We start from the raw sequence: 20,327 nt of genomic DNA on the forward strand, positions 1-20,327 counted from the left end.
ATGCTAATCATTACGATCTAGACAAACACCTTTTCAGGCTGCCACTTCGCACTCCTCGGCTTCCTGTCACCGCTTTTGAGCTTAACGCTCGACGCTGCCGCGCTGCGCCACACGTTTTTGGGCTAAAGTGAAGAAGAAAAAAAAAAACGCCCAAAACAACAACGACCGCTACAATATTAGCACCACGGGTTACGCAAGAGAATCTGGAGAAGAGCTAGGAAAGCTGAGAAATTAGCAAACTGTCGTCGTGACGGCCCGCGCAAATTCGCCGTGCCGACATTTTGAGAGCCTGCAGTTATATTTGCCTCGATTATTTATTTACGTTTAATTTATTTTTTTTTAAAATATCGAACGAGTGCTCATGCTAGCACATTAGGTCCGGGTCTAAGGATACTAATTACGCCTCGAGTCACGGTGTTTTTTTTTCTTCGCACGTCTTACCTAGCACACACGCGGCAAAGAGAAACAGGAAGACGGAGACGGAGGCTGACGCGACTCGCCGCGTTGTCACACGGGTAGCCGTGTTTACACCTCCCGAAGGACTCGCTAATTTTACATGATAAATTACCGCGCATCCGTCTGCAATTTATCAGCGCGGCCGATTACGAGCGCAGACGGATCTGTAACGCGCAGGAACGTCAGAGCGGGCGGCGAGCGAGTTTCGGACCCTAAATACGAATGAAATTACGGCTAAAAAAACGCATTAAGTATAAATTATTCACCTGCTAATTCTCCTATACTTGTGCTTGCTCTTATAACATAACGTTAGCTACGATTATTAATAATTATATGCGGTTTTACACGGCGTTAATGGAACGTAAGTCTTCAGGCTTGGAAATGATTAATGGAGGTTATATATATAAATATATATATATATACACACCCAGCTTCAGCTACAACAAAGAGCCATATGTGTACTGAATTATTAGCAGCTAATCTATGAGAACAAATGAATAGCGCACTTTCCGTACATAATTACTGAAGTACAGGAAGTGGCGTCTGTAAAATGTAGCGTTAAACACACACACGAGCACGTGAAGGCGTTTAATTCAACACGATGATGAAACAACTCGCATAAACATGAGGATCTAAGTAAGTGTCATATTCGCTAAGAATGCACCTGCGTGTGTGTGTGTGTGTGTGTGTGTGTTTGCGTTCAAGTGTATGCATCCTAGAACGTAGCCGTTACATGCATATAGATGTGCAATACACGTGTGTGTGTGTGTGTGTGTGTGTGTGTGTGTGCGTATCATGGGAACTTGCAGCACCAGCAAAACAGAAGATAAGGCAGAGGAAGCTGAGCTGTATGTCATCGCCGTAGATAAATCTCCTGATTTTACAATTCTCAAGAAAGTTTTGAAAGTTTTTGCCCCCCCCCCCACACTCCCCCACTCCCCACCCAAGCCCCTCCCCCCACCTCCCTCTCTCTCTCTCTCTCTCTCTCTCTCTCAACTGTCCCTTTCTGTCTCTCAACCATCAGAAGAGAACGAGTAATGCAGTTCGTACTGCATATACATATGTGTGTGTGTGTGTGTGTGTGTGTGTCTGTCTCTCTGTCTCTATCCGTCTCTCTCTCTTTCTCTATCCGTCTCTCTCTTAACCACAGGAAACACTCTGCTAGCATGCAACGTTGTATGCTGCCACTGTGCACATTCAAAGAAAATACGTAACACACACACACACACACACACACACACACTCACACACACCACACTCACACACTTCACACACCAGGTGTTCTAATCAGGTATTTCACTCATGCACATGCAGTTAGCAATCCTGTGATATAATATATGCACACACAAAAAAAATCTTCTGCAGCTTTGTTCAGAGATGAGAAAATGAATCAAGCTCACACAGTGTGTGTGTGTGTGTGTGTGTGTGTGTGTGTGTGTGTGTGTGTGTGTGTGTGTGTGTGTGTGTCCCTTTCACTAGTCTAGACAAACAGCCGGGAATGTGCCATCCCTCACTCACTCACTCACTCACTCACTCACACACACACACACACACACACTCACACACACTCTTCTCCACCTGCGATAACAATGCTGTCACCAAGGTAACATTACAGCTCATCATTTTCCCTGATCCCTCAACAAATACTCGGTATAATTCTATCAGGGCCACGGAAATGTCAAATGATATTTGTCTTTATTGAGACGGGCAGCGGCAAGGAAGAGGAGGAGAAGAAAAGAGAAGATAAGAAAGAGAGTCGGGGTTATATTATCCTCGTAGAACCTGCTACGACAGAGGATCTCGAACCTTCAGACCTTCAGGATAACCGTTCACGAGTGTAATCCAAATCGTCCGAATTTCACAGCCACAACATAAACATCTAAACATATTATACTTGTTTTATTCACGTGATACGATGTTCATTTTTTTCAGAGGTATTTATTTCTTCAATTCATTCCTTCAATTATTCATTTATTTATTAAACAATAACATTTAATCTTGCGAACTTTGATGTTTTCAATCGTGAGTTTTCCGCAACACGGAACCCAAATCTTTGGATTCAAATATAATTAAAAAAAAAAAAAAAAAAAAAGGAGTATCTATAAAACGGCACTTAATTGCTTTGTTATCTCTATTTAAGATTTATATTCTTATCCGAGTGACACGCGTTCAATTAAGGTTATAAAACACAGGCTCTAAATGAGGACTAAAAACAGCTTTGCTCGTACTGTTCATCTATTTATTTCTTTTAAATCATATTAAATACTTTAATTATGTTTCCTTTTTTAGAATCGTGCTCATTAGTAGTAATAGTACTCGTTTCAGTATTATTTATTTATTTACTTACTTAATTAAATAAACGAGCTGTACTCAGCGTTTACAATTTTATTTATTTATTATTGTTGGTTACAGTGGTAGCAGTAGTAGTAGTATTTATTTATTTATTTATTTATTTATTTATTAGTATTAATAGTAGCAGTCTTTTGTTTTTGTTTTTTTTTATTGATTAAAATCAAATTGAATAATAAATGAGTTGAGTTTATGTTTTTAAATGTTATCATAAGTAGTAGTATTAGTACTAAACTTATTATTATTTATTTGTTTGTATGTTTTAAATGACACAAATTACTTCTGTGTATTAATAATAATAATAATAATAATAATAATAATAAAGATTTAATTATTATTATTATTATTATTATAGCATTTTATTTATTTATCTGTCTATCTGTTTACGTCTGTCTGTTTGTTTGTTTGTTTTTGCATACCCCTAGCTTCGCGACCTCCCGAGGGTTCTCAGACCTGACCTGAAGAACCACAGTGCCGTATTTCCGACACACACACACACACACACACACACACCCACACACAGAGCGTCTCTAAACCCACTCTAACGTATCACGTTACTACAGAGCAGTAGTACTGTTACTAACAGGACGCTCTCTCAGCTTGACTTCCACCTTATAATTATTTCGCTTGATGCTACTACCGAGGCCTCTCACACACTCACAAACTCTCACACACACAAAAAAAGAGAGAGAGAGAGAGAGAGAGAGCATTGTAAATGATAGACACTGGCAGTTCCTGACGACGTCCTAATTTACCTAATAAGGCTCGATGAGTCAGAGTCGGCTCTAATAGGATTTCCGTTGGCGGTGTAAAGAGCAACAGCAAAAAAGAAACGAGAAAAAAAAGGCAAATTGAGCATCTAAAAATGAACGACACACACACACACACACACACACACACAATGCATTTCCATTTTGGATTGTGGCGAGGCCTGTATAATTCCGTTCACCTCCTAAAGGCGGGAAAACGGAGAGAAATTGTTTCTGACAGGTTTGGGGTTTTTTTAAATGGGTATCTGATCCAAAAAAAACAAAAAGCTGTGACTTTTTGGTGTAAAGGGTTCACACACACACACACACACACACACACTCACACACACACACGGCAGCATTACTACTCCCAACGCTTTAGTTCTCAACAATCTGATAACATTTAAACTTCTTTATGACGTTCCTCACTGTTGAGACTCTCACAGCCTCATTAGACGACACACAACATTTTACAGATTCTGGCTTCATTTGATTTTATTTATTTATTTTTTTTAAATAAAAAAATTTAACAACCTCCATAAATGTCCCCTGTTTAAATCTTGAAAGCTTTTATAATTCCGTCCAGATATAAACATTTACCCTGCACCAATTAGAGCCATTCAGAGCGCTGGCTGCGTTGCGCCGAGGGGGAGAAAAAAAAACGTCTGCGGAGAATGAAAAACTTTCATCAGACAATAAAAGCCGGAGTTTACTGTTTGTGCACGGCTTTCCTCGCCGTCTCCGTCCCGAGAGCAGCCGAGGAACGTGGAAAAGATGGAAACAGGAAAGAGGAAAGAGAAGGAGGGGTGTTTAAAATCGGGGAAGCGGAGAACAGTGAGATAACGAGGCTAACTCGCTCCCTTTTCCACGTGTGTGTTTGTGTGTGTGTGTGTGTGTGTGTGTGTGTGTGTGTGTGCGCACGGAATCAAACCCAGAATCTCACTGGAATCTATCAGGAATTAATTAGGCCGCCATTAATCCGTAACCTACATTAGAGTCAGAGTCTCCGAGTCAGAGCAGCTGAGACGCTCCATGCACTTCCTGCGCTCTCGCTCCTGTTCCTGACGGGCATCGGAGCTTCCTAAAACGGGGACGGTCGAAATTAAAGGTAGATTTGAAAATGAAAACAAACCAAAGCGAGGCACGCAGGGCAAGACGTGCACGAGAGAAGCAAAAACGAACAAAAGGACGGGTACTAAACGGTACTTGTGCTCGTCGTTCAGGTGGAACCATCGCACGTGCACGTTTGGTACCTTTAGCGGATCTCCGAAGGCGCAGGAAAGCAGGTACGCTCTCCGAAAGGGTACTAAACTGTACCCGTCGCCCGGTTTGGTACGTGTTTGGTACTTTTAGTACCCGCGTTTCGAGTCGAAACATACGTTAAGAGGTCTGTTAAAGTTCGAAAGGCATCTTTAAAATAAATAAATAAATCATAGCGAGCCACGAAGACCAGGGCGTGCATAAGCAAAGCTGGTACGCTCTCACAAAGGGTACTAAACTGTACTGGCTCAGGTAGTACCATTAAGCATATACGTTTGGTACCTTTAGTATCCAAGTTTCGAGGTAAGAGATACGTTAAAGCTCGGATGGCGTCGATAAAATCAAAAATCAGCCTTGAAGACTAACATGTGCATGAAGGGTACACTCGGGGGGGGGGGGTCCTAAACAAGTGGTACCATAACTACACCTTTGGTACCTTTAGTATCCACATTTCAAGGTGAAAAATACCTAAAAAGGTTAAATGAAATCTCTGGAAAAGAAAACAAAGAACACACACACACACACACACACACACACACACACACACACACAGGCCACGAAGACTAACAGACGCATGAAACAAAAAAGCAGGTACTCGCTCAGAAAAAGAAGGAAAGGGTACTAAACTGCACCTGTGCTTGCTGCTCAGGTGGTACTATCACACGTACACGTTTGGTACCGTTAGTATCCGTGTTTTCGAGGTATACGAAGACACACACCACAGCGCCACGTTCTGCGGCTCAGGCTGTCGTGGTGTAAAAGAAAAAAAGTACCCTTTTTTAAAAAGTACCCCTTTTTTTAATGGGTAGCTTTAATATGTTTCTTTCACCTGGAACTTAAAAAAAAAAAAAAAACAATAAAAAAGATTTAAGATACGGAACTGGATCGTGAATTCATTTGAAAGGTTTTCTTATAAATAATAATAATAATAATAATAATAATAATAATAATAATAATAACGGTACAAATGTATAAGAGTACCAGCGACAAGGAAAGGTACCTGTACTATTTAGTACCTTTTTTTTCCTGATAGTAAAGACTTGATAGTAAAGAAGGTGCAAACCCAGACAGGACATGGAGAGGAGCTACAGGTTTGTTTGATTTTAATATAACATTTAAAAAAATAAAAATAAAAAGCGTGAAAGGAAATCTCGCAGGTAAATCCAGACGGACGCACCACCGAAGTCCGCCGGGAACGTGGCTACGCTTTGCTAACTCTCGATCAGGAAAAGCTCATAACGTCAGAGACACATTACCTGATATTTTCACTACTTCATATCAGGAGCCAGAACGAGTGTGTAAACGCTGACACGCTTCCTGGTGTAAAAGCGGCCATGTTGGGGGTTTTTAAGGGGTTTTGGGGGGGGAGGGGGTTCTGACAGGAACGTGGAGAGATGTAGATGAGGATGTGGATATAAAACCATACATAATAATCCAGACGCTGCAGCGTTTCTTCAGTTTACTCTCTCTCTCTCTCTCACACACACACACACACACACACACACACACACACAGAGTGTTTCCATGCTCAGGGCCACTCTGATTCAAGCCAGCTGTCGGACGTCAATCTATTAAACACGTACGAGCGGTACGCTTCTTGCTTCTTCGCATGACATCAGAAAGCGAGAGCACACACAAAAAAAAGCGAACACACACACACACACACACACACATTTACACTCGTCTGCAAACAAAAGGCACGTGAAAACCTACAGGAATTTGCGAGCGTATTAATCAAAATCGCCAAGCAGAAATTTGGCCATTGTTCCAAGGGAAAGCCTACAGATTCTCTCTCTCGCTCTCTCTCTCTCTCTCTCTCTCTCTCTCTCTTTCTCTCTCGCTCTCTCTCTTTATTTTATTTAGATAGACAGAACAATGAGGCCTCAGTCCAGAAAAAAAAAAAATGAAAATAATAATAATAATAATAATAATAATAATAATAAGGAATGCCCTCAAGTTTCAAGCCTCTTCTCTCTATCATTTGGACTCCGGCACAAACAAAACGCCTGGTATTCGGAAATATCTGCGTTTAAGAAATCTTTTCTCATCTCTTAAGAGAACGTCCGAGCAGGAGTTTGAGCAAAATAAAAAAGGACAGAGAAAGAGTGAGCGTGAGAGAGAGAGAGAGAGAGAGAGAGAGAGAGAGAAGCAGGACGATAGAGAAAGGTCTGAGTACACCCTGATGCTCTGACACACACTTAGGAATGTATTTATAGTATTTATACTGTACTTTTATATTTCCTATTCTGTTTCTCTTTTTTTTTTTGCTGAAAAACAGAGAGAAAGCAAAAGAGAAAGACGAAACGGAGCGACAGAGGGAGGAAGACAAGCCGCCGCTTTATGACGTGCGCCGCCACATCCTCTTTAATAAACCTGCTAATTTATGAGTGTGTAGAGGCGAAGAAATGAAGAAAGCAAGAGAAGAAGATTCGAATCCACGTGACTGTTCTGGGGTTTGTTGGGGGTTTTTTTTTGTTTGTTTGTTTGTTGTTTTTTTTAAATAAATAAATAAATAAATAAAATAAATAAAAAATTTCACGTGTTAACCTCGACATCATCCGAAAGCATCGACGCGTGGAAGGAGTGCGTACTTTTTTACGAGCACGTCACTTGTTCTCGGTTTCCTCGGCCCTCGAAAGGAACGGAGAGATGGAGAGAAAGAAATCCGGGACGATTTTAAATATCTCTATATAAAGGGGGACAGAACGGGGTGGGGGGGGGGGGTGGAGGGTGTGGGGGGACGGGGGGGGGATGGGGGGGGGGTGATTTCGAACCCAGCACTGTCAGGCTGTAAATTGAGTACGTTAAAAAAGAAAAAAAAAAAAAAGGATCATGGTTTTCCGACACGTTCGTGTCGACGGGACGGAAATCTTCCACGCGGCAAACCTTCAGCGCGTGTAACGTGTTTATTACACGTTTATTAACGTTCGTTTCGATTATTTCGGGATTTCTTTTTGGATGTTTAGACACTGCGTATGCTTCTTATCTCCCGCGTGTGAGGGGAAGAGAAAAGGAAGAGATGGTTTTAAATATATCAAGCGGAAAAGAGAGAGAGAGAGAGAGGGAGAGAGAGAGAGAGAGAGAGAGAGATTGCAAATTTAACGATGTATATTATTATCATTACACGTTTATTACACGTTTATAAATGTTTCAATTATTTCATTATTTAATTTGTTCATTATTTGTTGCTTACGCTTATTTTCTTCTCTTCCATCCGGCCTACTGGGAAAGTTTTGTTTTGGGGTTGTTGTTTTTTTTTTGTTTTGTTTTGTTTTAAAGTACAAGCAAAAGGATAAATGATCAATTCGGGAATATGGAGAGAGAGAGAGAGAGAGAGAGCGAGAGAGAGAGAGAGAGAGAGAGATTGAGCTTCAACTTTAATGTTGACGCTGATATCATTCAAATCTTCCACGCAAGATTCCTTTACAGGCTTTCTGAATTATGTGTTACACGTTTATTACACACGTTTATTACACACGTTTATTACACACGTTTATTACACACGTTTATTTGAACTGCTTCATGGTTTACATTTGCATTATTAGGATTCAGGATCGTTTTGGATTCTTTTCTCCTCTCTCTGTTTAGGAGGAGAGCAACATGCGAAAGTTGTTTTTTTTTTTTTAAAGAAAAAGAAAAAAGGTAAATGCAGGAAGAGGAAAAGAGCGAGAGAGAATGAGAGAGAGAGTGAGACAGAGAGTGAGACAGAGAGAGAGGTAGAATGAGAGAGAGTGAGAGAGAGAGAGAGAGGGAGAATGAGAGAGAGAGAATGAGAGAGATAAAGAGAGAGAGAATGAGAGATGGAGAATGAGAGAGGGAGAATGAAAGAGGGAGAATGATAGAGGGAGAATGAGAGAGATAAAGAGAGAGAATGAGAGAGGGAGAATGATAGAGGGAGAATGATAGAGGGAGAATGAGAGCGAGAGAATGAGAGAGATAAAGAGAGAGAGAATAAGAGAGGGAGAATGAGAGAGGGAGAATGATAGAGGGAGAATGAGAGGGGGAGAATGAGAGAGATAAAGAGAGAGAGAATAAGAGAGGGAGAATGAGAGAGGGAGAATGAAAGAGGGAGAATGATAGAGGGAGAATGAGAGAGATAAAGAGAGAGAATGAGAGAGGGAGAATGATAGAGGGAGAATGATAGAGGGAGAATGAGAGCGAGAGAATGAGAGAGATAAAGAGAGAGAGAATAAGAGAGGGAGAATGAGAGAGGGAGAATGATAGAGGGAGAATGAGAGGGGGAGAATGAGAGAGATAAAGAGAGAGAGAATAAGAGAGGGAGAATGAGAGAGGGAGAATGAAAGAGGGAGAATGATAGAGGGAGAATGAGAGAGATAAAGAGAGAGAATGAGAGAGGGAGAATGATAGAGGGAGAATGATAGAGGGAGAATGAGAGCGAGAGAATGAGAGAGATAAAGAGAGAGAGAATGAGAGATGGAGAATGAGAGAGAGAATGAGAGAGATAAAGAGAGAGAATGATAGAGGGAGAATGATAGAGGGAGAATGAGAGCGAGATAATGAGAGAGATAAAGAGAGAGAATGATAGAGGGAAAATGAGAGAGAGAATGAGAGAGAGAGAATGATAGAGAGAGAATGAGAGAGAGAGAATGAGAGAGAGAGAGAATGATAGAGAGAGAGAATGATAGAGAGAGAATGAGAGAGAGAGAATGAGAGAGAGAGAGAATGAGAGAGAGAGAATGAGAGAGAGAGAGAATGAGAGAGAGAGAATGAGAGAGAGAGAATGAGAGAGAGAGAATGATAGAGAGAGAGAATGAGAGAGAGAGAATGATAGAGAGAGAATGAGAGAGAGAGAATGAGAGAGAGCGAGAATGAGAGAGAGCGAGAATGATAGAGAGAGAGAGAATGAGAGAGAGAGAATGAGAGAGAGCGAGAATGAGAGAGAGCGAGAATGATAGAGAGAGAATGAGAGAGAGAGAATGAGAGAGAGAGAATGAGAGAGAGAGAGAATGATAGAGAGAGAATGAGAGAGAGAGAGAGAATGAGAAAGAGAGAATGAGAGAGAGAGAATGATAGAGAGAGAATGAGAGAGAGAATGAGAGAGAGAGAGAATGAGAGAGAGAGAATGATAGAGAGAGAGAATGAGAGAGAGAATGATAGAGAGAGAGAATGAGAGAGAGAATGATAGAGAGAGAGAGAATGAGAGAGAGAGAGAGAGAGAGAGAGAATGAGAGAGAGAGAATGATGGAGAGAGAATGATGGAGAGAGAATGAGAGAGAGAGAGCGAATGATAGAGAGAGAGAGAGAATGAGAGAGAGAGAATGATGGAGAGAGAATGAGAGAGAGAGAGAGAGAGAGAATGATGGAGAGAGAATGAGAGAGAGAGAATGATGGAGAGAGAATGAGAGAGAGAGAATGATGGAGAGAGAATGAGAGAGAGAGAATGATGGAGAGAGAATGAGAGAGAGAGAATGATGGAGAGAGAATGAGAGAGAGAGAATGATGGAGAGAGAATGAGAGAGAGAGAATGATGGAGAGAGAATGATGGAGAGAGAATGATGGAGAGAGAATGATGGAGAGAGAATGAGAGAGAGAGAATGATGGAGAGAGAATGAGAGAGAGAGAATGATGGAGAGAGAATGAGAGAGAGAGAGAGAGAGAGAATGATGGAGAGAGAATGAGAGAGAGAGAATGATGGAGAGAGAATGAGAGAGAGAGAATGATGGAGAGAGAATGAGAGAGAGAGAATGATGGAGAGAGAATGAGAGAGAGAGAATGATGGAGAGAGAATGAGAGAGAGAGAATGATGGAGAGAGAATGAGAGAGAGAGAATGATGGAGAGAGAATGATGGAGAGAGAATGATGGAGAGAGAATGATGGAGAGAGAGAGAGAGAGAGAATGATGGAGAGAGAATGAGAGAGAGAGAATGATGGAGAGAGAATGATGGAGAGAGAATGATGGAGAGAGAATGATGGAGAGAGAATGAGAGAGAGAGAATGATGGAGAGAGAATGATGGAGAGAGAATGAGAGAGAGAGAATGAGAGAGAGAGAATGATGGAGAGAGAATGATGGAGAGAGAATGAGAGAGAGAGAATGATGGAGAGAGAATGATGGAGAGAGAATGAGAGAGAGAGAATGATGGAGAGAGAATGAGAGAGAGAGCGGTTGATGGAGGAAGAAATCTAAACCAATCATTTCTCAATCTTCCATGCATTATCCCTTATATAAAGGTTTAGTTCGTTTTATATTTATAATAAGCGTTACACATTTATTACACATTTATTGTCATAAATAATGTTTCATCGCTTATGTTGGACGTTTACTCGGTGCGTACACTCTCTGGAATTTTCTTTGAGCAGATTTTTATTTATTTAATTTTTTTCAATTAAAAATGATCATTTGACGTGTCCTTGAACGCTCCCTCACGAGCATGTACAGAAGTTTACACGTTTATAAGACTTTCATGTTCTAAATCATGGTTATTTATGCACGGCGTACACTTATTATCCGTCTCAAGAGCGTAAACGTGCGGAAAGAGCGAGAAGAAACGGAATAAAAGGGCAGGAAAGCCTTGAAAATGAAAAGGATTATCAGTAGCCTGTGATTGTTATGAGCTCTGTTTAACGAGGGGACGTTCAACGGCGTCGACACTTCGACGTCTTTGTCTGTTTTCCAAACTTTTTTTTGAAACTACTTCTATGACTTCCACTTCTTTTTTTCTTTTTTTTTTTTATGGGACAGATGAAGAAGAAAAGACAGAGAAGGATCGACAAAATTATAAACAGACGACGAGAAAGAGAGAGACACGCACGCGTAGAGAGAGAGAGAGAGAGAGAGAGAGAGAGAGAGAGAGAGAGAGAGAGGATGACGAGCGGCGTGAGAGCAGCTGCTGCTCGGAGACGTTGACAGTTTGTTGTGAACTCTGCGTGTTGATGTCGATATCATCTGAAGCATCTATGCAGAGTCGTCAAAAAGCCACCGCCTAGAAGTTCAGCCAACTTACCCAGGCACATACCCCTCCCCCCCACCTTCAACCCCCGCTCCCTCCCTCCCTCCCTCCCGCTGCCACCCCGTCCTCATACGCAGCGTTTAAGAAATATGTTTTTATAATGTTTTTCTGCCCCCCTGCGACAGACTCAGAGCTCCCCCTAGCAGCACACGGCCAAAAAAACAACACCAAACCCACCACTCTCTCTCCTCTCTCCTCCTTCCTCCTCTCCTCCTCTCTCTCCATTATTCTCATCTCCACCGGGAGAACGTCACGCAGGAAAATTCACTCTATTCGCTCCGGCCGAGCGGCGGCAGGCTCGGGCGTATTAAGACACGCTTTCGTGTTGTTGTTGGTTTCTCTTCTTTCTTTTTTTTTCTCTCTTCTGGTCTCGTGCCAAACGATTTCCAAAAGTCTTTGACCTACAAGATGGTGCAAAGTCTTCTTTTTACGGTTTCTGGTTCAGAATACATGGATTAGTCTTTCTCAGTGTGTCTGTGTGTGTGTGTGTGTGTGTGTGTGTGTGTGTGTGTGTGTGTCACATATACTCCCACTTGCAAAGCGTGCAGTTCAATTTGTCCTTCTATGAGAATATATAACAAAAGCTAACTGATGTGTGTTCGTCTTCTTGCATGATGATGACACACACACACACACACACACACACACACACACACGGATACACGTGAAACTATACTATCACGTCGTATTAAGAGGGTTTTATCATCTAAATTCCGGAGATGCTTATTCATTTTTTATTTATTTTTTTAAATTAAATAAATCAAGTGAAACAAATTTTTTTAATTCAAATTAAATGATGAGTATACGTGCGATAGATTAGATCGATTCATTCATTAATTAATATCCACTTTATTCCACGAGTACAGAAAACATTCGCAAAAGGCGGATTAGCCTGCTCTTGTTTTCGCGCGAACGATAGAACCAAAAAAAAACGAAACTTTAACACCTCGAAGAAAAACAGAATCCGATTTCCGTGAGTTGGAGTTCCTACGTCAACGCGATAGAACAGCGCACTGGTGTGTTTTTGCACTTGTTAGCAGTTGATGAATCATTCTATATTCACACACACACACACACACACACGTGCACGCGCACACGCACACGCACGGAATGACGCAATGAAATGTAAAATAAAAGGACAAAAAGTAAACACGATGCCGAGTTTGAATTTGAAGAGCGGTGTGTCGTTTTCAGCGCGTGTTAAACAGCTTCCAAGATACACTGCTCGTATTTCACACCGCATTCATAAGTGAGTGGATTTATGTGCGCGTGTGGGTGTGGGTGTGTGTGTGTGTGTGTGTGTGTGTCGTGTGTGATGGTGTGTATATGTAAAAATGTAGCACACAACCTCAGGGTAAGCCAGTAAAACTACTGATGTGCTCAGGTTGAGGAGGCTTGAATTAACTCGCTTCTGAACCTGTCTCACACACACACACACACACACACACACACACACCTATACGCTCTCTCTCTCTCTCTCTCTCTCTCTCTGAAATGGACGAATCCAGAACACACACAGACAGAACAAGCAGTTGATAGAATTGACTCGAACATGCTGATTTGCAGATTTCACACACACACACACACACACACACACACACACACTTGTAAAGCATGCACGCGCCCAAATATTCATTTAAGAATTAATATCTGTATGTAAAGGTAACTCAAATCACATACACACACACACACACACACATCCTTAACAAGGCCACACTGTATCATCCTCATCTACACTATCGAGATCAGCTAAAATGTATTTCAAACCACACACACACACACACACACACACACTTACACACACACACATACACACACTTTCACACTTTCACACACACACACTTACACACACACTCACACCACAGATATCATTCAAACTCTCACACGCTCTCTCTCTGTCTCTCTCTCTCTCTCTCTCTCTCACACACACACACACACACACACACACACACACACACACACACACACAGCAGAGTTAACTCTCAGGAAGAGCTAAGCCCCTAAGCTCTGATGAGTATCTGTTAGCACCTGGCCAGTGTAACTGCAAATCTCAAAAACACACTGTTTACTCGCTCTCTGGTTGTGCACTAAAGGTACTAAAGGTACTCCAGGCACTAACGGCATTAACAAAACGTGTGGAGCGTATGAGCGTCTGAGTTCGGCTCTCCCATCCCCCTCTCAGTCAAAAAAAAAAAAAAGAAGGATGGTTGATTGGTTTGGTTTAGTCAGTACTGCCTCATATGTGTGTATGTATGTGTGTGTGTGTGTGTGTGTGTGTGTGTGTGTGTGTGTGTGTGTGTGTGCTACTTAGAACAGCGCTTGTACACTGTATAATGCAATAACACACGGAACACGTTACTGTAACATCAAAAAACACACACACACACAGACGTTTTTAGGAATTTTACGCAAAACTTTTTCTTTTTTTAAAAAATAATTTGTTAAGATATTCACGCTAAAAAACACACACACTAAGAACGTGCTGTTGATTTCATTACAATAGTTGAATACACACACCGTTATATATCGATATCACACTCTGGGGTCGGGTTCCATGCTGAAAAGTTGCTCAAAAAGATCAATTTTTTTAAAAAAAAACAAAAAAAAAACCACGCCATCACGAAGATGAGAATACGCAGCAGATCCGTGTGTTTTTACAAATTACATATACTTCGTTATATTTATATTCATTTATCATTTATATATATATATATATATATATATATATATATATATATATATATATAGGGTTTTTTTTTTTTTAAGTAGATTCATTCCAAAGGTTTTTGACACAAAAATAGAAACAGAAAGCACTAGGTGGTCCTGCTGTGCTACACGTACATGTTGTATACATCCCAGAGACAAAAACTAAAAAAAAAAAAAAAGTGCAATAAATCATAAACATCTGGCTACAACTGGATGGTCTCGCTCCTAAAAGCTGCCTGAAAATCATGTACAATATCGTTCCCTGAGTCTGTCTGGCATCTTTAAATCCTCTGTGTGGGGTTTAAGGTCACCAGAGTCACTAAAGACAGACGAGGTCGTGCAGCACTTTGTGACGTTTTTGCGGAAACGTGAACATTTTCATGAGAGAAAACAAAACAAAACAAAACGGCGTCATTTGGCGGATCGTTAAACCCACCAGATAGACAACGAAACATAAACAGCACTGAAGTTCAACTGAAACTTAAAGCACGTTGATGGAGGGGGGGTTTTTGTTGTTCTTTTTGTGTGTGTGTGTGTGTGTGTGTGTGTGTGTGTGTGTGTGTGTTTTGTCGGCTTCACGCCGTACAAACAACCCCGTCTTCGCTAAATTATAACGCTGATACGCTCGCTGATACACTGATACGCTCAGCACATGGAATCCAGCTGTGCACGACTTTGTATATTTAATCTGTTGAGAATCTGAATCATATTAGTAGAAGAAGAAGAAGAAAAAATCACACTGAACGCAAGATGGAAAGTGAACCGGTAGCTGAACAAGCACTGCTTCTGTGAAAGACAGAAAATAAAACGTACACATACACACACACACACACACACACACACACACACACACTCAAACGACTCATGGCTCTGAGAAAAAAAAAATGGCTTCACTAAATAGATCAAAATGTACAATATTAGTGCAGGAAATCATTTTAAAACAGTTCCGGACGTGAGATTTATGAGCCTAGGTTGCTTTTTATTATTATTATTATTATTATTATTATTTAAACCTGATGCTCCTTGTTCATTAAAACTCTATTTGACATATTTTACAATAATATCAAATCTATCCATAAAGTATAAACGTCTCATTAATAAGCAAAGTGTAATAACATTTGTGTAAATAATTGAAGCGCTTGCACAAAGGGGAAAAGGCGTAACTTATTATTATCATTATTATTATTATTATTATTATTATTATTGCTGTTGTTTATTTTCTAGACGTGCTTGTGACATGGCTATCGTTCTACAGAAATATAGCCTCGACTAACTTCGTGTGCAACTATCTACAGCCCGGGATTTATTTAAATATTCGTATTTATTTAAATATCATGATAATGACTGTGTGTTGTCTTTTCATGTTACATTTACTGTAGTCACGAAAAAAATACAAATTATACTGTAGCTCTCACGCTCTGCTCATTCCTTTCTCTTTTGTCCTTTTTTAATATATATATATATATATATATATATATATATATATACATATATCATACATACTTCCACGTACAGTAGAGTAGTTCATACAGTATATATACATATATATTATATAGACTGCATATGTTTTTACTTTGAGTGTATTGTACACATTATAGCCTTAGCTATATAGTATAGATTATAGATGATAGATTATAGAGATTATAGAGATTATAGAGTGTGTTGAATTGTAGTGTGAAGGCATAAGATCAAAAGGGATTTGCTTTTTTCTTTCTTTCTTTCTTTCTTTCTTTCTTTCTTTTCATGGTCCTTGTTACACGGCTTAGTATTTAAAAGAAGGATTCACGGTAGAAAATAAATAAATAAATAAACAAACAAACAAATAAACAAACAGATCTAAATGTGATTGTTATTTGCGTAGAAAATTTCAGAATTGTACATTTTGGAAGAGGACCGTGACAGAGGAGTGTATGAGAGAGAGGGAGAGAGAGAGAGAGAGAGAGAGAGAGAGAGAGAGAGAGAGAGTGTGTGTGTGAGAGAGAGAGAGAGAGAGAGAGATGTGCACTCTGTGTGCGCGAGGAAAGTTTTTTTTTCAGCGCGTTCTCCGCTTTTTACGCATTTACGTTAAGAAAGCAGCACGAGGATTAGAAAAAGGAAAAGAAAGCTAGAAAGAAAGAAGATGAAGAGAATGAAATCATTTGACTTACTGCTTATAATCTCCCTCTGTGATAGATGCTGAGGGTTTCCCTGCTTGCGACGGGACATCGCCCTGCCTGGCATCTACACTGGCATCTACACTGGCAGCTACACTGGCAGCTACAGTGGCATCCCCGGCGTACTCAGATTTCTCCGTGTCCTTTTTGACCCTTTATGCGTCTTCCTCTTCTTCTTCTTCTCTGTTTTTTTTTTTTTTTTTTTTTTTTAAATCTTGGGCAACTTTTGGAGTTTGTTGACCTGCCCGGCCAGCACGCGCTGTTACGGCTCTTTCAGGCTCTTACGCGCTCAGGTGAGGTGAGGGTGAAGACGATGAACAAGAAGAAGAATGAAGAGTGCGATGTGTTTGTCCAATATCCTTTTGAAATCTTTTTTTTTTTATTGGTATTTATTTTATTTTGAGGACGAAGAAGCTCGAGGAAGCTCAGCTGCTCCGGAGCATGCATGCACGTGCTGGTCAGAAAGAATAATGCATTCATGTAATCATGTGATGATCCCGGTGGTGTGTGTGTGTGTGTGTGTGTGTGTGTGAGTGTGTGTGTGTGTGTGTGTGTGTGTGTCCGCGGCAGAGCGCGAGCTCAGTGCTGGCGCGGTGTTTCCGACTGCGCGCTCCTCCGGCTCCCTGCGCTCTGCTCCTCTATGCGCTCCGGCCACATCAGGCTTCACCTCCACCTCCTCTTCTCTCCTCTTCTTATTTATCTTCTTCTTTCTTTCTGTTTTTTTTTTTAATAATAATAATAATAATGCACCAGGACACCTGCGAGCTGCTTTCTTTTCTCTCTCTCTCTCGCTCTTTTTTTTTTTTTTTTTCCTCCCCGCGTGCCTTTCTCTTGCGCGTCCTGTTTGTCCGGGAGCTCTCTGTCCTTTCTCTTCTCTTCTCTCTCGCCTCTCCTCTCACTCTCTCCTCTCTTTCTGTCTCTCCGCTCTGTGTGTCTGTGGCTCCCTGCGATGGGATAAAAATTCAAGTTCATGTGCGGACGTGACGTTTAAGTCCAGCATACAGTGGTGGTTGTGGTGGTGGTGGTGGTGGTGGTAGTGATGGTGGAGGGGTGGAGGGAGGGAAGAAAAAAAAAGAAAAAGAAAGGAAAGACAAACTGGAGAGAGAGCAAGAGCACTGGGGGCGACTAGTGGTGACTTTACACACAGCTATAGGGGAGCAAAGACAGAGGAACCAGCAGTGGACACACACACACACATACACACACACACACACACACACGACTGTCTCTTCCTCACTATCCAGCACTTTGTACTTACTCACATACTATTAAACATCACTGCGTTTAAATCAGTAAAAAAAATATGAATGCGTATAAATATATAATGTATCAATTGCTTGCATTTAATATATCACTAGGAAAGAAAATATGACATGATAAACAATTATTTAAATGAAAGATTAGCTTATCATTTCTTCATTTAAAAAAAAAATATATATATATATATATATATATATATATTTTTTTTTTATTATTATTTTTTTTTTTTTTCTTTATCGGCCCGACTTCTCTTTATCAGCATAAATTCAGCTTCAAAACAACTTGGGACTTGAAGTTTGCACCTTAATCTCTTAGATTATAAATCGTTTAGTGTGTTAGTGATGTAAGTGATATTACGGTGCTATTATAGTGATTTTAGAAGGAATTTTCTATTTTACGCACCCCAAAAATAAATAAATAAATAAATAAATAAATAAAATAAAATGACCTAAACCGACTTCATCACACCCTCACAAACAATAGTTCATAAAGAGTCGTACCAGCCAAAGGACCGACAGATAATTTGTCTCCTTGTTTCTTTTTGTTTGTTTGTTTGTTTTGTTTTGCTTTGCTTTGCTTTCTTTCTTATGTTAAGGCCCTTAGAATAAAATGCGCCTCCAAGAATGAACCCGAAGCGAAGCTTCACAGTTATTCATGTGGAATAAATCATACGGAGGATTTATTTGTATGTCGCGTCGCAGAAAAAAAAAAAAAGAAAGAAAGAAAAAGAAAGAAATAAAGAAAGAAAGAAAGAAAGAAAAGTTGTCCAAAAACCGTAGGTCGCTTTCCTAAAGTAAGAAGTTGTTTTAAGGAAATAATTTTTATTTAATCCTTAAATACGTCTGGGTTTGAGGTGCAAAAAAAATAATAAATAAAAATCTCTGTGTCGATCTGACACGATATAAATGCATGACGCATGTATTTTATTTATTTTTTATTTATTTTTATTTTTTTGCAAGTAAAATTATTGATGCGTATGTCAGTTGCAGACATGCACGCACTCCACCCCCCCGGATTATAGTGATTAAAAATCATTTAAGAGCTACACAAGAAATGATAGCGTCTAATACTAATACTATTCATAATCCTGTGCACAAAGATGTAGAGATAATGCAGGAACTCCACTAGACGGAAGAAGTGTGTGAAGGAACAGGATGAGTGTCTAAGCAGCAAGCAGGAGGAAGATCAAAAATAATCATAATAATTGTTTTTGTTGTTGTTGTTGTTTTTAAAAAAAAAAAAAAAAAATTCCAGATTGTGAGTATCCATTTGTGCATAATGAAGCTGTGGAGAATGGAGCACTGGAGAACTGGTGAGCGTCTGATGGAAGAGGAAAAGGAAGAGCGGAATGATGAGAAGGAGGTGGAGAAGATGCAGCTTCTCATATACAGGCAGATTTATTTCAGGATCTTTTTACACTCCATTTACACTGAAGTGTGTGTGTGTGTGTGTGTGTGTGTGTGTGTGTGTGTGTGAGGTCAGGAAAAGCTGTTGTAGATATTGTAGGCTATGTATCTGCAAAAATATTGCATCTTGTTAGAATGTATGTCCACACACACACACACACACACACACACACGCACTCCGAGTTAACACTAATACATTTGTGTGCTTTCACATACTTTCTATTTTCAGCTCCATGGATGATTTCAGTAGGGAGAAGTTGAGCAGGAATGGAGTATGCAGATGATGATGATATGTGTGTGTGTGTGTGTGTGTGTGTACTCATTTCTTATACACATTTGGACTGGGTGTATATGCATCAGTGGAGTGTCTTTTCATCGTCTTTCCTCGTTCAAGAGTATCTAAAGGACTTCAACTTTTCACTCCCCTATAGACTACATTCTTATTCCACAACTCTGTGCTGAAAGCAGATACCACGGGGGGACCAGATTCCGAATATAAAGCCAAAGGGACGTCTCTTAACCCCCTTCACTGCACGGTTTTGCCGTACGGAAACAATTCATTAATCTCCGATTTAACATTTTGTGTCATTTTTGACTACATGATACTTTCCACCACTGCATATCGTCGCCATACGGCAACGATTTACAGACTAACCCCACCCCCCACCCCCACCCACCCCTCTAAAAACTGTTGTCAACATTTATTTATATATTTATATTACTTGAAGTACAAATTCAAGTAATAAAAACAGATGAAAACATTTATTTATTTATTTATTTATTTATTTAGTCCTTCATGCAGTAGAGGGTTAAATGAGCGTTACGGCATTTCTGTGGCCACCGAATCTACTAAAATGTGAAAGCAAATGTCTTACAGCTGTGAATTTTATTACACACACACACACACACCCACAGAGAGAGAGAGAGAGAGAGAGAGAGAGAGAGAGAGAGAGCTCTCAGTTACTTTTCTAAATTGTCTATTTTATGTGTCAATCCATTTCCATCTTCTATACAATTTC

The 20,327-nt window shown here is 40.2% G+C and overlaps 1 protein-coding gene across 2 annotated transcripts in view; it reads right to left on the minus strand.

Annotated features, from left to right (window-relative positions):
• Positions 1–19,969, minus strand: part of bcl11ba (BCL11 transcription factor B a) — a 58,071-nt gene extending 38,102 nt beyond the window's left edge. For both annotated transcript variants that reach the window (XM_053632517.1, XM_053632516.1), the window contains exon 1: positions 16,637–19,969. In XM_053632517.1, the coding sequence (XP_053488492.1) occupies positions 16,637–16,709 (73 nt within the window). In that variant the 5' untranslated portion in view covers positions 16,710–19,969. The remainder of the gene's footprint in view (positions 1–16,636) is intronic.
• Between the last annotated feature and the right edge of the window lie 358 nt (positions 19,970–20,327).

This window comes from Ictalurus furcatus, chromosome 9 (assembly GCF_023375685.1).
Source record: "Ictalurus furcatus strain D&B chromosome 9, Billie_1.0, whole genome shotgun sequence".
Taxonomy (NCBI): Eukaryota; Metazoa; Chordata; class Actinopteri; order Siluriformes; family Ictaluridae; genus Ictalurus; species Ictalurus furcatus.